The 16447-nt window shown below is 37.6% G+C and overlaps 1 protein-coding gene across 4 annotated transcripts; it reads right to left on the reverse strand.

The window, feature by feature from the left end:
- Positions 1-1964: 1964 nt before the first annotated feature.
- LOC100816348 (CST complex subunit CTC1) lies at positions 1965-16425 on the reverse strand. Of its 4 annotated transcripts, none has more exons than XM_006585675.4 (16): positions 15238-16425; positions 14666-14784; positions 14113-14187; positions 13939-14017; positions 13779-13841; positions 13614-13691; positions 13223-13420; positions 9929-10033; positions 9019-9297; positions 7299-7784; positions 6539-7177; positions 6363-6454; positions 5878-6079; positions 4897-5011; positions 2681-2946; positions 1965-2347 (listed from the first exon to the last, which is right to left on the reverse strand). In XM_006585675.4, exons 1-16 carry the CDS (start codon positions 16264-16266, stop codon positions 2177-2179), a joined length of 3996 nt encoding a protein of 1331 aa, XP_006585738.1. In that variant the 5' UTR covers positions 16267-16425; the 3' UTR covers positions 1965-2176. The 4 variants fall into 4 exon arrangements, with proteins under 4 accessions (XP_006585738.1, XP_006585740.1, XP_040874311.1 ...); XM_041018377.1 differs by having other exon boundaries at positions 2204-2347; positions 2681-2738; positions 15238-16399; XM_006585677.4 differs by lacking the exon at positions 2681-2946 and having other exon boundaries at positions 2186-2347; positions 15238-16399.
- Between the last annotated feature and the right edge of the window lie 22 nt (positions 16426-16447).

Raw genomic sequence — 16447 nt, forward strand, 5'->3', positions numbered from 1 at the left:
TATTCGAGTGAATCGATGTCTTTTGCTACTTGTAGTGCATAATACACTATATCAAAGCCATATCTTTTATGAGTTTTGATTTTCCTTTTTGACTTTCTAGGTGTTGTGGTTTTGGGTTGCTTTGGATGGTTTCAACCTGTCTAGTCAATCCCCTCAATTGGTGTTTTATTCTAATGTTGAGGGTGCATTTGAAGATTCTGATCAGTCTCATCAGGTGCTTCAAACTGCATCTAATCATTAATGTTTCTAATTGTGAAACTCTCAAACTCTACCTACTTAGTGACATCCTTAGTGTTGCCCAAATTTTCCCAGATTTAGAATGCAACCTTTATAGTTTGTGCAGCCTTTGGGAACTTCGTCCAATGTTGCTTCCCATAAACACAGTGCTCACAAAACTGAAGATGTTCCACCTTGTGATGTCCATGTAAGTCTTGCTTGGTCAAAATATCCAAACATTTTTCACTCATATGGTCCAAACACAGATGCCACAGAAAATTATCAGACAAGTCAGATTGTGAAACAACATAAACAAAGCCTATCATTATGGACCCTTAAAGGATGTTCAAATTTCCTTTCCTGATTCCCTGCATTACCACAAACTTCCCTTTCTCTCTTATTTGCATAACTCCACCTTCAACCCAACAAGAAAAACTTTTAAAATCCATGACACTCAAAGATATAAGATTTTTCTTAAGCTCTAGAATGTGATGAACTCTAGTTAAGGTTCTAAAAACACCATGCATTCTGATTTGTACGTAACATATAATAAAAAACTTACAAGGAGTATCTTACCCATGAAGACATTACCATTAGACTTCTTCTCATATGTCACAAACCAATGTTTATGTGGACACATATGAAAAGAACAACCTGTGTCAATTACCCATTGTTCAAAGTGTTGTTGTAGTTGTTCACCAACAACCAAAACCAAATCGCTTTTCGATGAGTCATTCTGAACAAGAGTAGTAACTAAATCTTTCTTTGCTTTTTTTTCTCGAAAGTCTCGCTTCCAATGATCCGGTTCTTTGCAGTAATTTCAGAAGTCCTTGGGACCAACTTTTCTATTCTAGCCACTTTTCCTTATCTTCTTTTTCTTCTATCCTTTAGTAGAATCAATCATCGATAATTTGAACACTGAGGCTTCATCACCATTCACAAATGGCTTTAGTCAAAGCTCTCTAGAATAGTGACTGGACATGACTTCTTCAAGCGTAATAGAGTCCTTGCCTACAATAAGAGAACTCAAAAGATTCTCATTGGAGGGAGGGAGAGAGGCTAGCAAAGTCACTGTCAGATCTTCGTCTTCCATCTCGACATCAATGTCACGTAGCTCAGGGAGGGAGGGACTGTTTTATAATTGTTTTCAAAGTATTTATATCCTTTATATATTTTTTATATTTTATTTTTCTTTAGCTTTAGCTGCTATCATAATATTATATTTGTATTACATTTGTCTTGCTTATATGAAAAATGCATATGTTGCTAAGTATGAAAGAGATTACATGTTCGAACCCCATTTGTCTAAGGATCTATTTGGGTAAACTCATTCAAAAAGACATCTAAAAAATATATAAAAAATGAGATAAACTTTTTATTAGCTTATGAAAATGTTAATTTGTAGAAACTCTTGTATAATTTCTCCAAAGGATGAGAAAATTTCTACAAATTAATTTATGCATTAGTTAATTTGAGCTTACGGAAAAATTCATTTCATTTTTTTTTCTTCTCATTTTTCTCTCCTAAAAGTCCTTCTAGATAAGCTTACTAGACAGACCCTGAAGTCTTTTCAAAGACTCCTTTGTATTTTCATTTGTATCTACTATTTACTTATTAGGCTATTGTATGTAAGTAAGAAAGTATACGGAGTTCAACACTAACAGAGAGTGAGGCACAGAGTAATAATATTGAGCGGAAAAAAAAGCTAAGAGGTTGACACATGCCCCAATTAAGACATTGATTTTATATATGGTAATAGCCTAAATATTTTATAAGCTTTTCAAAGATGTGTTTGGTACTATTACAGAGAAGCCTAAAAGTTGGACCAAACACTAACAGTCGGTGCCTATTGTAGTATGCTACTTCTGCTAAATTTTACATAGACATTAGTGTATAATTATTCACAAAATGCATGTAATATTGTAATCCTATTCAGTTCTCAACAGTTTAACCATAAGCATTAACTTATCAAAAGTTCCTGAATCATATTCCTTGCCTCAGCCAGGGTGCGTGGGTAAGAGACTTCTTTGGTCCATATATTCTGCATGTTTTGCACATTCACCATTTCTGTAAGGTATTCCTTTTCCAACTCTCTTATTTCCTCAGCATCCATCCCACTAGCAACTACATTCTGCTCAGATCAGGTTAAAAGCCTTATTTAGACAAATATTTAAGAGTCAAAGAAAATGAAATAAGATGAAGCGAGATGGAAATTGTATGATTAACCCATAAACAAGGGGATCAAGCAGTGAGCAACAAATCACAAAAAGTCATACTAAATAAATCACATCACCGAACTTAATATTACTTTCTTATTAACAAATGGAGATTTTTCTTCTATTTTGCTTGTGAAGAATGTAGTTTTAATAACAATACCAGTCTCAATTTTGTATTTCTATACTCCAAAATCTTCATGATAAACTAATTATTTCTGACTACTTCAGATCCATTTATGTTAACTCACCCATATTCCACCCACGCAGGCATTGAATATTATCAACTTGAGGAGGTTTTCATCGGAACTGCAAAGAGCATTACCAGAAGTAACAGAAACAAGAAGATCTTGGTAAGGAGAATCAATATATAATCCATTGTTTTTCACAGTAATTCTATGGTGATTTTTCAAAATTCTCCCTAGATGAGAACATGTGGCGAAATCTTCATGTAATCTCAACAAAGTTGCTGCCCTTTCAGCACTAGCCCAACAACAACATGATGATGACCCATCTTCTGCATGAACCATGAAATGTCGGGGAAAATAGTATTAAATAAAAATGGTCACAGAGAAGCAAGCATATAGTGGAGATCCAAAGCATGAGAAAACGTGGAGATAGTGAGCCTGCTTGGTAGGTTCTGCACATCAAGGAACACATAAAAAGAGCTAGTTTTTTTATGGCAAAACAGATTGTCCTAGGTCAAGTATTGCCTATTTATGATTGAAGAAAGCACATGCTAACCATCGTTAATATATTAGAATCCTCACAACCGGCCTTGGTTAAAATATTGTGCAATTCAATAGTCTACATGAAGTCTCATTCCTATAAAATACAAGGCAGCTTATTGACACCAGGAAGAATTTGACAAAATGCACAATTGATTACAAATAAGAATGCATCCAAGTGATTAGTGATTTAGTCATTATTACTCATAATTAGATTGATCCTATGTAATCAATATTGATCCTATTTACTCATTATAAATAAAGGTTGTGTGGTCATACACAACATTATAGACAAACATGGTCATATGGTATCAGAACTTAGGTTATAACAAAAGCCATTCTCCACCGAGAACCTACTGTCCCCGGGGGACATCTTTGCTAGTCATCCTAGTTCCGGTGACCTATCTACACAATTACAAAAAGCCATTCTCAGATTTTTAGGGTTTTTCTTTTTTTCCCTTTCCGCTGCAGTGTTTCTTCACGTGAACAGTTACACAGTTAAGCGCATGCTGCGATCGCACTTAAACTGCCACCACACTGTCATCACGCCGGTGTGACCCTCCGATTAGGAGCGCCTCTCTTCAGCAAACCCAACGCCGCCATTCACGACCCCGTCTGCTGCCACACGCGCCTACACCATTCCAGCGCGTGACGCGTCTTTTCTGGGGTGCCCTCTTTCAATGACCCTCCCGCCGTCCTTCTCCACTTCCGATGACCCTGTTACTGTCTGGCTGCTTTTCATACCATTTGGCCTGTTTTGCTGCTGTTGGGCTGACCCACAGTCTAACCCACAGTCTAGCGACCACACCATCATGCTTCGTCTCTTTCCAGAGACCTTTTAAAGCTTTTCCAGCAACCTTTCCAAAGACTGTCACGTCATCCACGTGCACAGCCAACTCAACACCAATGCACGCAATCCCACGCAGGGCCTTGGCATGTGAAGTTTATGCACATGACGTGTGATGCATCTTCGGCAAGCATCACACTAGTCTTCTCTCTCTCCGCCTCTAGGCGTCCCCAATGGACATCTCTTCTTTTTTTTTTTCACAGGTGAACGGTGCCCATCTTCATACAAAGACCACCACGCTGTCCACATGTGCAGCCAACTCAAAACACTGCCGCACGTGGCCCCATGCAAGGCTCTAGCGCGTGAAGTTCATACACAGATGCGTGACACATCTCTTCAGCGAGCATCACACTGGTCTTATCCCGAACCGTCTTTAGTTTCTATCGGGTTGACCACGTTTGTAACAAACTTGATTCATATGACATATGCTCGAACTTGAGGGGGAGTGTTAAGATTACATAATATACTATTATTTATGATTAGATAGTAATTAGTGATTTAGTCATTATTACTCATTATTAGATTGATCCTACATGATCAATATTGATCCTATTTACCCATTATAAATAAAGGTTGTGTGACCATACACAAAATTACAAACAAACACTATGATACATGCCAGAAATGAAAGAGCAACACAAACTAAATGGATGGGAAATAGAAACTCAACCAAACCAAAAAATAGACACAAGTTTTGAGTAGTAACTTATAAAATACATGAAAAAAGACGTCTATAATCTATAGAACACTAGGTAAAATAACTCAAAGGTTAAACCACATTTGACCAACAAAAAACATTACATGCAAGACATAGAAAGTAATTGACTTGTTCTTAGCGGACTCTTCTTCAGTAACACTTCAAATGAACTTAATTTTGACACAAATAACTTACCCAACAAAAAACAAGCGAGTGGAATGTCCAAAAGAGTCCCCTTAGCATTAACTTTTGTTTCTGCAATAAAATGAGTTGTCTTTCTCTCTATAACTAAAACAAGTACTGCAACAACCTGTTCACAAAAGACAGCAGCAAAAATAATGTTCTGAGAGCACAAATGTTTAATGGATAAATGTAAGGATAAAATATGTTTTAGGTCCCTAATAAATTAGCAAATTTTGTGTTTGTTCCTGATAAATTTTTTCTTTGCATTTTTTTATAAATGGCAAGATATGTAAAAGTATCAAGACTATATTAAGCATCCCAACTAGGTTGTGACCCCTTTAATATAGAGCCTCTGCTTTACTTCACACATCCCATTTTATTAAGAACAAAAATAAGATAAAACATGAAACAAAACAAGGGTGAGGGGGGGCAAACCAAACCCATGAAATCCATCAAGAAAACCTATAAAAAGGAAAGCCTAACCTATTGTGAGAAAAATCATAGGCAACAAATTTAGGCAAAGTATCCCACCATTTGAACCCAATTTCGCCCACCCCGAAATTGGCAAACTTATCAGCACAACTATTACCCTCCCTAAATATATGGCTCAATCTAAAAGGAGTAGCCCGAGATTCTACAAAGCATTTTTCTTTGCAGTGAGTCTCTAATAAAACAACAATTTTGTTTTTGGTCCTTGATATTTTGTTTTAGTCCATGATAAATTAGTGAATTTTGTGTTTGCTCCCATATAAAAAAATTCATTTGTTATTAGTCCCTTTTCAAAGGGACTAATAAAAAATGAACAAAATTTATTAGGAACTCGAAACAAAATTTGCTAATTTATTAGGGAGTTAATCAAAATATCAAGGACCAAAAAAAATTGTTATTTTATTAGGACTCAATGGAAAGAAATTTTTTATCAAGAGAACACAAAATCTGGGTATTTATTAGGGATTGAAAACATATTTTAGCCTAAATGTAAAAACAAATTACCCTGCATCGAAGAACTATTTGCTTGTGGCTCAAGCTCTGAGGCAATTGGGAAATCAAACAAGAGATAGAACCTTGAGATGCATTGTCAGAATCTTTTGTAGGGTTTAAAAAAGAGGACCTGTCACTGCATTGCTTATCGCATACTTTTATTGATTTTATTACAATAAATGACACAGGCAGCAACATATATTTATTTTGTGCCCTGCAGAACCAAAGATACGGAATCAATTTTGTTGCAAATATTAAACAGATTCATATGATCAATGGAAGGATAAGTCCTTCATAAAAGTACATATGAGAAAATGGAAGAGTAAAATTGAATAGACAGAACAGACTGGCATACAAGAATACACACCACATACTCATCAATGAAATTTCACTTTTACAAAACAGTTCACAACTGCCAATATACTATTGTTTTCTGTAACAGTGCAGTGAAACAAAAACCGGATCCCAATTATTTCTTGTCAGTTACCAGTCCATACCCTGCATTGAGAATTCGATGAAATGCAGCAGTTACACCAGGTCCAAATCCAGTAGGGAAAGCATGTTTATTTACTGAACCAAAAATATTCACCTAATAAGAAATAAATTAACAAGATTAGGTTGCAAAAATAAGCTCAGAAAATATAAAGATAAAGTGAGACGGGATTGCAGTTACAATATGGTGATGCACTGAAACGTGAATGCAGAAACTGCTTCTAGTCCCAATGAGGCCTTTCAACTGAAGAGCATCAAGGTTTGCACCATTTGAGCATGAATTATTGAAACCAGAGCAAATTTCATGAATGTCAACAACATTTCCCTCTAGAGACATCAAATTGCCCTCAGGGAACAAGCTGCTTGATCTCTGAGTTCCAAAACAAGATTTAGGCCTAGCCACTACAGCCGCAGTACCTAAAGAAAGGTTAGCACTATCTTTTGATATTGCAAAATGCAACCTTTGACTATCTTTCGATTCCATAATATTATCCTCCAAGACATCTGCAAGACTGATGGGGAGATAAAGGCAAACATCTGAACAGACACCTGAAGGTTCACCATTGGACCTTGGCAGAATTTTTTTATCTTTAGGCAAAACTTCATCAATGGTAGAAGATAAAGAATCTTTTTCAGATGTATATTCTGATAGATAATCAGAAAGATTCTCATCGTAAATAAACGAAAGGCTCCAGATATGTTTTCCAGAATCAACAAGTAATTTAGCACTGCCACTGCTACCAAAGTTGGCATCTTTTGTACTGCTGAAGCAGTCCTTTCTATTATGATCTATGATGTAATAATCACCAATCTGCAATAACTGAAATGCAGTAGATAGTAAATTAATACTTAGGTTCACACTACAAATGGAAGCACAAGCACTATATAAAATCAGTTAATACCTACTGCCCTTGGCAAGCAAGCCCAAGACAAAAGGATACCTGGTACTTTAAAAATCTATCTGATGAGAACTCCAGCAAAATTTTCCTTGAAGAAGGTTTTGAATTAAAACTTGTCTCTTTCATAGGTGATATGGAGCGCAAGATGGCCGTGCAAACCACATTCTCATTTTCATGGCGTCTAAAAGTAACCAGACAAGATACATCATGAGAAGATCTCAAGTTGACACATTTTTTGTTCTCTTCAGGTTTCCTGGAAGAATTAGAACAAGCATTCAGCTCACAGATGGAAGTGTGAAATTCATCTTTTGATGAACTTACTGATTCCTTAATAAGTTTCTGTCTCTTATTGGAAACTTTATCTTCATTATTAACACTGATACAATATTTCGAAAGTTCCTTTGTCTTGTCCCAAGAAGCATTGCATGGATGTGCAATTCTACTCTTCCCAGAAAGCAATAAAATGAATGGAAAAAGTATGGCTTCAACAAAAGTACTTGACTTGCAAGATACTGCTTTATTAGAATACTGCAAGAATTGAAATAGGGGCCTGGGGCATTAGCAAGGAAAAATTGTTGAAAAAGAATGAGGATACTATACAATCATGGAATATTTTAGGATGAGTAATGAATGATGCTATACATGTAAAGATTAATTAATAACAAAAAATCATATCACAATACATCAGCAAGTTTTTGCATGGATCTGCAAGCAACTCAACAGCTAAGCAACTAGAAGTGGCTACGCTTTTTTGAATCTTTGAATATTGTTTGTATCTAACATTGATGTTTTAGAATACATTATAGGATTAAGATGTGGATACAGGGATTAAAGTATTTTGAACATTGTTAAATATATAAAACCATTTCTAGGCATACCTAACAGCTTAACCTCTTAGGAGAATTGATCATTTAGTCCTTGGTAATTGACATGGAATCAGAACTTCTTCAACCTATAGTGGTCAGGAGGTCAAATCTTGGAATTCCTAATTCCTATGTGATGGTTAAATTATAATATCAGTTAGGGTTTTAGTTAGCATTTGTTAATGTCTATGCTTGATGCTTCAAGACAAGCCCAAAGATTTTCACTCATGGGTTCAAGCTAGAGACAAAAAAAATCATCTTCAGATTCAGAACCCAGCTAATTGCTTGGGTTAGGTAATCTTTGGTCCTTGATGAATTTAGGATTCCATCTCTGATCTCCCTACCCTAGGCACATCAGAATTAAGAAAAACTAAGGTCTGAGCTCCTAAGTATCTTTGACATTTACTAGCTCAAGGAAACTATAACATAAGAATATTATTCATTCATCTTCTGAAAATTCAAACACAAGTTACATAACTCCCATAAATCTTCAGGTTTCTTAAACAGATTGTATTCTTAAGACTTTAAAGAATTTCAACTGACCAGTAGCAAGCATTTTATCACGTAATATGGATTATGGAATTATCATAACCAAGAGAGGTTAATTAATCTATTCATTATATACAAATAACCAAAAATATTTAAAAAATAATAGTGCCAGTCTGCCAAACAATAATATTAAAATTTCAGAGAAACTAAAAAACTCCAAAAATATCAATCTGAAAGGGTTAAGCACATTAGTCTTAGCTGTTACTAATCCTACAAGCTGGTCTTACAATCTTCTAATCTGTAACTCCACTTCTATCTTTACCATGCAACTTCTCTAATGAACATTTAATTGCTGTTCATAATGCAATTAATGACTATAATTTCTGATTAAATATACAGTTAAATCAAACCTTTTCTTGAAGAGGGAATTTGTGAGATACTCTAAGCAAATGGTAGGATCCAGGTTCTAGAGTCTCAGTTTCATTCTTACTATTTATACATGAGTAAAGGGGAATGTTTTTGCATTTAGCATTCTTCCAATGGCAGTAAACAAAAATTGATGTGCTTAACTCTCCTTCTGCTTTGGTACAATTAAAGATTGTTCTGCATGATAATGACTCGCTCCCAAGCAATTCAATCTGATCCACAAGTTCGCCTATGCTGTCCACAACAACATCAAAGTCCGTCACCTGTAAATCCAAAATGATTGTGAAGTTGAAACACGTAATGCTGAACACAACCTAATACTATGTGATTTAGTTAGAAAATTTATAAGTATTATGATTTGGAGACTAGGTGATTGGACTTCGGTACTTGTATTATAGGGACTATACTTGAAACTGAAGCTGAAAGTAATCAAGGTAGGCTAGAGGTGAGTACAATTAAGGCAGCTTAACAACACTAGACATAGAAATAAGAAATAAGGTGATATTTTATCATGAGACCAGAGAAACATTCATGGATTTGTAATTCAGGTTGTCAGCACAGATACAAATTTTTTATCTCCCCATGACAGGTTTTCATTGCCAATTGCCATGCAACGTTAAACTTCTAAAATTTTATAAACTTAATCCAAAAAGAATTCCAATACTTCCCTACAAGTTTTCACAAAATCATGAAACCTGTTGAACCCTCATCTGAGTCCACGAAACCAAGCCACTTTACAGTAATGCAGAACCTCTTCTCTATTATAATTTATAAAGGTTAAAAATTATATTAGTCCCGGCAAAGGGCAATGTTAATTATTAGTCCCTAAAAAATAAATAGTCTCATTCTAGTCTCTTGTTTATGAAAACAAGGACCACATATAACACAACATACCTCATATATTTCATTAGGATTCCAAGTTAAGGGAAGGTCTGGTATAAGAATATCAATGCCACCAGTTGCATCAACCAGCTGCAGTCTTCTAGTTGATGGATCAATCTGAATAGTCAAAGAAAAAACTGAGAACCCAAATATTAGTAGTTATGCCGACAATCTCTAAGAATCATGTAAAAAATTTATTCTGTCTCCATCTTTAAAAGATTAAAGAAAACCATTATATGTCACATTAAAAAGAATAGAGCAGATTACAGTGACACCCCCTGAGGTTTACTCAAATTACACATGCAGCCCCTCTTATTTTTCACCCTACAGAAACCCCCAAGGTTTCAAGTTACAGTTACACACCCTCTCCGTTAAATTTTTCTTTTTTTATCAGCAAAAATAATATTATATATATGAAATAGAGTACCAGTGGTACTATATTACAGCCAAGAGAACCATAACGATGGTTCCACATTCAGACATACATATTCTGAGCGGGAACCATGGTATGGGTATAGATGAAATATACATATGCTGTCCACTACTGGTACAAAAACCTTGTCTAATATTGCTAGACCACTGATTAAAATGGATTGTGAAGCCTTTCTCAAAATTCCTCAGCCAAGTCCAAAGATTGAATATTGCATCGTCGAACAATTTGTTGGCATTGAAAGTTTCATTTGAGAACACTATGTTGTTCCTATGCCTCCAAATGGACCATGTTAAGGCCAGCCACCAGCATTGCCACCTGTTGATCCTAACACCATGGGCTTGAACATCCATATGTTGGAGGAAGTGCTGTTTTGGGGTGAGTGGGGCAGCACCTTTTAAATTCAGCCATGACATAGACTCCCACCAAATGGGTTGGATTCTGCTACAGTGAAGGAATAGATGAGCAGCATCCTCGTCTGCGTTTCTACACAAAGGACAAGACATTTCTAGGATCGACACTTGTCTCCGCTGTAGATTCTGTCTTGTGGGAAGTCTATCCCGAACTAGCCTCCATGTAAAGACTGTTACTCTGCTAGGAACCTATAAACTCCATAATTTATCAAAACAATCCTCCTGGCTTCCAACTGCTACTCCCTCCATTAGTGTATTATAAGCATTGTGTGCCGAGTACTGTCCTGTTGGTTCTCTAATCCACTTCCATACATCAATTTCTTGTTGCTGAATGGCCTTGTGTTGAACCTCATTTAGGAAACTTACAGCCAGGTCTATTTCATTTTCAAACAGCGTCCTTCTCCAGGTAAAATTCCACTCCCATCCATTATCCTTATGACTTCCCATCTGTTGAATGAGTTGCTGCTGCTGTAATGACTCCTCCCCACATATCCATCTATCCTCCCAAAATTTAATTTTGTCTCCGCTGCCCACCTTCCACTTCAGACCATTCTGAATAAGTTGCCCCTGTTGTGAGTGAATTAGGGTCCTTTTTAAGTCTCTCCACCATACTGATTCAGAGCCCACTCTATCTACTTCATTCAAACCCCGCCATCCTCCATACTTGGAATCCACCACTCTAGCCCATTGTTTTCCTTTCTGTTGCATGAGATGCCACCTCCATTTTCCAAGCAATGCAATGTTAAAATTATTGATATCCTTAATGCCCAACCCGCCCTTGTCTTTTGATAGGCACACTGTGTCCCACCCGACCCATGCAATCTTATGTTGATCCGATCCGCCTCCCATAAGAACCTACGCTGCAGTCTCACCAACCTATCCACCACAACTTTAGGTACCCTGAAAAAAGAGAAGTAAATAGGAATCGATGTTAGTACTGATTGTATTAAGGTCACTCTCTCCCCCATGGATATGTGTCTCTGTTTCCACTTGGCTAGCTTTCTCTCGCATTTGTGGATAATAGGATCCCACATGAGACCTCGCCTCGGGTTTGCCCCTATTGGTATTCCCAGGTACAAAAACGGGAGAGCCAGCATTCCGCAATTCAAATACTTGGCTGCTTGTTGCTTTCATTGATGTGATTGACCAAAAGCTCCAAAACAGCACTTTGCATAGTTGATTTTTAGGCCTGAGGCAAGTTCAAACGTTCTAAGAATAGCTTTAATGGCCGTAACGTTCTCCATGGTTGCTTCCCCCAAAAAGATCGTGTCATCAGCATATTGGAGAATGCTGATATCCACAAGATCTGCACCTATTTGGAAGCCCTTATACAGGTTTTCATCCTTGGCTCTCCTGATCAACCCGTTTAGACTTTCAGCCACCACATTGAACAGAAAAGGTGCTAAAGGATCCCCTTGCCTAAGGCCCCTTTTAAGGAGGAACTCAGTCGAGGGGCTACCGTTCACCAAAACTGAGATAGACGCTGATTTCAAGCACCCCTCAATCCATTTGACCCATTTAGAATTAAAACCTATTTTTCCCAGCATGTATAACACAAAGTTCCAAGAAACCGAATCATAAGCCTTCTCGTAATCAACTTTGAAGACAAGACACGATTTGTTGTTTGATTTGGCCTCATGAACCACCTCATTCGCAATGAGAACACTTTGTAATAGGTGTCTTCCCTCGTGAACCACTTCATCCGTTAAATTTTGGTATCTCCGTTTTTAAAAAAAAGGCACTTGATTAGCAGGTGTTTTTAAAATAAAAAAAAACCAAAAATACCCCTTTCTTCCTCGTGTACTATGTTTCCATTCCTAATTCCTAAAGCTTTAATTGAACTACATTGCTAAAATCTCAGAACAAAATACACATCCTCGAGATTAGAAGAAATATCAGCAAAAAATTCAAAAGATTTTATACAAGAATAAAGAAGCAAAACAAAAAATTATTACACGATCTTGGACACAGACGCCAAGGGCAGACACATCGTGGAAGACACGGACACTGTAGTCGATGGCAGTGGGTTTGAGAAAGGGGTCAGTGACAGGGGGTGGTGGGTCTGAATCTGGGAATGACTATTTTTTTAGTAGATAAGAGAAGTGAGGAACAAAGAAGCTCGGGAAGTGTGAGAGAAGACAAAGTGTAGATGTAGGGTCACTAGGACGGAATTGTGGAAGTGGGGAACAAGCCTGTTGGTTTTTTTCTTTTTCTTTTTTATTTTTTTAAAAAAGTATGAGGATATATTTGTAATTTATTTTAAATAGTTAAACAGAAGTTAACACCGTTAGAATGAGGGGGTGCCAATGAAATGTCTGAAAAATGAGGGGATGCATGTGTAATTCGGGCAAACCTCAAGGGGTGTCGCTGTAATTTGCTCAAAAGAATAAAATAGAAGTGATACAGCCATTGCAAGCTGCAGTTTATTCGCAAGTATTGAAATGAAAGAATTGAAATACTAACCTTCAAATATCCAAGCAAAACAACACCTAGATCTTCACTTCGAACAATCCTCCTAAATGAACTATCATTACATGTGGCTTCACGTGATAAAATACTGAAATGGTTGCCAACAGGCAATAATTTACAGTGATTTTCTGCCTTAAGAATTCTTAGCAAGGTGTGTATACAGTGACAGATGAAGATAGACAATGGTACTACCTGTAATGAAACAAAGATAAAGAAATTTATATCCTTCAGTGGTTAATAAGAAATTCCTTCCATAAAAACATAACAACTGAATTCTTTTTTCTTTTTTTTTGAGGAAATAATTACTGTATTCTATATAGACCATATTTGATCCAAACTTTATAAAGTACCAGAATAAAATCTAATATAAACACAAATAACATACCAATTTTAGAAAACCACAATGCAGTTCTCTACCGCAGCCATTCAAGTCATGTGTACACAGTCCCACGAAGGCACCATGCTACCAAAGGAAAACATTATTACCAAACTAAGGCAGCAAAAAATTGGTTCCCATGAAATTTTCCCAAATGTCAATTTGTTAACAAACCTGAGTTTGAAATACTGATGGAGGGAAAAGTGAACCAGCATAAATCTGAACTAGCCCTTCTTTCTGGTAAAACCTTGCAAAAATATTTCGTTAGAAATGGAACAGAGCAAAAAGCTTCAGCCAAACTAAAAAGTACTTCAACCCAAAGGAAGTAGATTACATGTTTTGATCCCAAAATCTCCTTGTCAGATAAGATACCAGCAAACTTTTTACGAAAGCTTGAGATAAGAAGTAATACCCTGCCAAGCCAAAGGAATAAAAAGGAATAAGATATACTCCAGCAGTCTTTGAAACTCTTAAGTTCCAAATTAATTGCAATAACATTATTTAATACCAGAGTCTTGCAGATAATGGCAGCGACTGAGTGAACTTTCCTAGCATACCAGTAGATGGAGAAACTACATTACACCTGCAATACTGAACTGAATTATAACTTTTCTGCAAAGGATATGTCTAGGAAACTAGACATATCAAATCAAATAAGTCAGAACTCAAACATTCCAGGAACAATTAGTGCATGATTGGTTCAGCTTATTTTGAGGAAACAATTGTTTTTCTTGGCTGCCTTCTTAAGAGAGCTTTCAGAAACTATGCAGTTATTCTACTTTCGAAAAGCATCTCCAAACATGCTATTAGTATTCAAGGAACAATTAATAATATATCATGCAAAACGTACAACAATTCAGAATATAACCAAGATTGACTTCAGTTAGCGGCAGTTGCTTGCATTTGCCCAATCTCACCAATGAAAAAGGAAAGAAAGATAACAGAACAAAATAAAAGACTTCTAATTAGCCACACATAAGGTCTACAGACTGTCATACTTTGAGCATTTATGTGATGCAAATTTGAACAGAAGCAACCACATTTACGGTAGCAATACATACGCAGTTTCCAACGGGGAGAAGGATTGAACGATAATGCTAGTCTTGATGCAGGCCCCAAGAATAATAATTTTTGTCCACGAAAACTTTGGATCCACAAAATGCACATTTCTCACAGATAACTGCACAACGGCCATCATTTTTGGTGTCAAACTCAAAAAAAACTCTAAATGGCTAGCAGGGTATATTACATGAATTTAATTTATAAGCACTAAGGTGTAAAACATTTTTATACAGACATCTAACATGAATTGACCCCATTGCCATGTCATATTAATGAACAGGATGACGTGGTAAAATGGTCACATCCTATTTGATGCCTGTGTGAAAAGAAATCTGTTCTTCAACATGGTGCTACATTTACAATCCAAAAGATATCCCAGGTCAAGAAATTTATGCTGACAGTGCAAAAAGACTCTGTTCTTCGACATGGTGCTACATTTACAATCCACAAGATATCACAGGTCACAACATACGCTGACAGTGAAAAAAGAAATCTGTTCTCCAACATGGTGTTACATTTACAATCCAAAAGATACTCAGGTAAAAAAAAACAGCAAATTTGCTTCACTTACAATGGAGCCAACTCTCAAACCGTGCATCGAAGTATGCAGTTGATCAGTTAAAAGAAGCCACACGTCATGGTCCAACTCCAAAACCATCCCTTGCAAGTAAACACCTTTAACTACACCAGTATAAGCACCACATTCACCCTTCCCCTTGATCCCATTCTTCAAGCTCGGAGCGCATTTCTCCGAACAAGAACCAACATGCAGAACCGATTCATCCATAGTCACATACATCACGCGAGACTCCTTCTTAGTCACGTAAACCAGCTTCTTCTTCAAACCTGACACTACAACGCGGGTACCGATCAGCTTAGTGATTGCAGGGTGCCAAGAGGAAGCACTGCCACAAAAATACACAATCTCCAATTTGGTAAAAGAGTGTTCCTCCCTACTGTTTTTCAATTTTTCGATTAAAATCTCCCTTGAACCACACAACCTGCACTCACAACACAGCAATTGCACCAGAAACCCTTGCAGGTTCACCTTGGAGCCTGAATTCAAGTCAGAGCTGCTAGCCGCCATGGTGCACGGCACCACGGAGACAGGGCCCACCGACTCCAAAAGGCCGTGGACACTCCTTGCGCTGGCGCCAGATTGTTGACAATCTGGCGCCAGCGGAAGCGAGTCCACGGGGTTGGACTTGGACCCATTGTTAGGGTCGGAGAAGCGCCAGCTGATGATCTCCAGGAGGCCGTGGTGGGCGACGTCGCGGCCGTGGCACTTGAAAGGGAGGAAGTTCCAGGCGGTGACGCGGATTTGTCTGTTGAGGGCGGCGAGGCGGAAGTGGAGGAGGTCACAGCAGACGGCGGCGGAGGCGTCGGAGAAGCGGAGACAGTAGCAGGGAGGGGAGTGGGAGGGGAGGGTTAGGGTTCCGACGAGGACGGTGGGGCGGGGCAGTGCGGTGAGGACGCGGCGGATGGTGGAGCGGTTCGGCGGCGGCGTGGAGGAGAAGGGGGAAGAGGCGGTGGCGGTGAGAGGGCGAGGGGAGTTGAGGAGGTCTGCTAGAGTCGTCACCGTCACGTTTGCGTCTTCCATTGTAAGCAGGTGACGCCAACTGCGCGGCTGGGTTTGGTTCCAAAGTAAGAAATCAGTTTGCTTTGTGTAATTTTAGAGAGAGTCAAGCTACAAATTTCTCTCTTTTCAGATACTGCAAAATCAATTATTTTTTTTCTTCATAGAAATTGATTTTTTTAGACAACAAAATCGGTTTTCTTTG

Source organism: Glycine max, chromosome 8 (genome assembly GCF_000004515.6).
Source record: "Glycine max cultivar Williams 82 chromosome 8, Glycine_max_v4.0, whole genome shotgun sequence".
In the NCBI taxonomy this organism is placed as follows: Eukaryota; Viridiplantae; Streptophyta; class Magnoliopsida; order Fabales; family Fabaceae; genus Glycine; species Glycine max.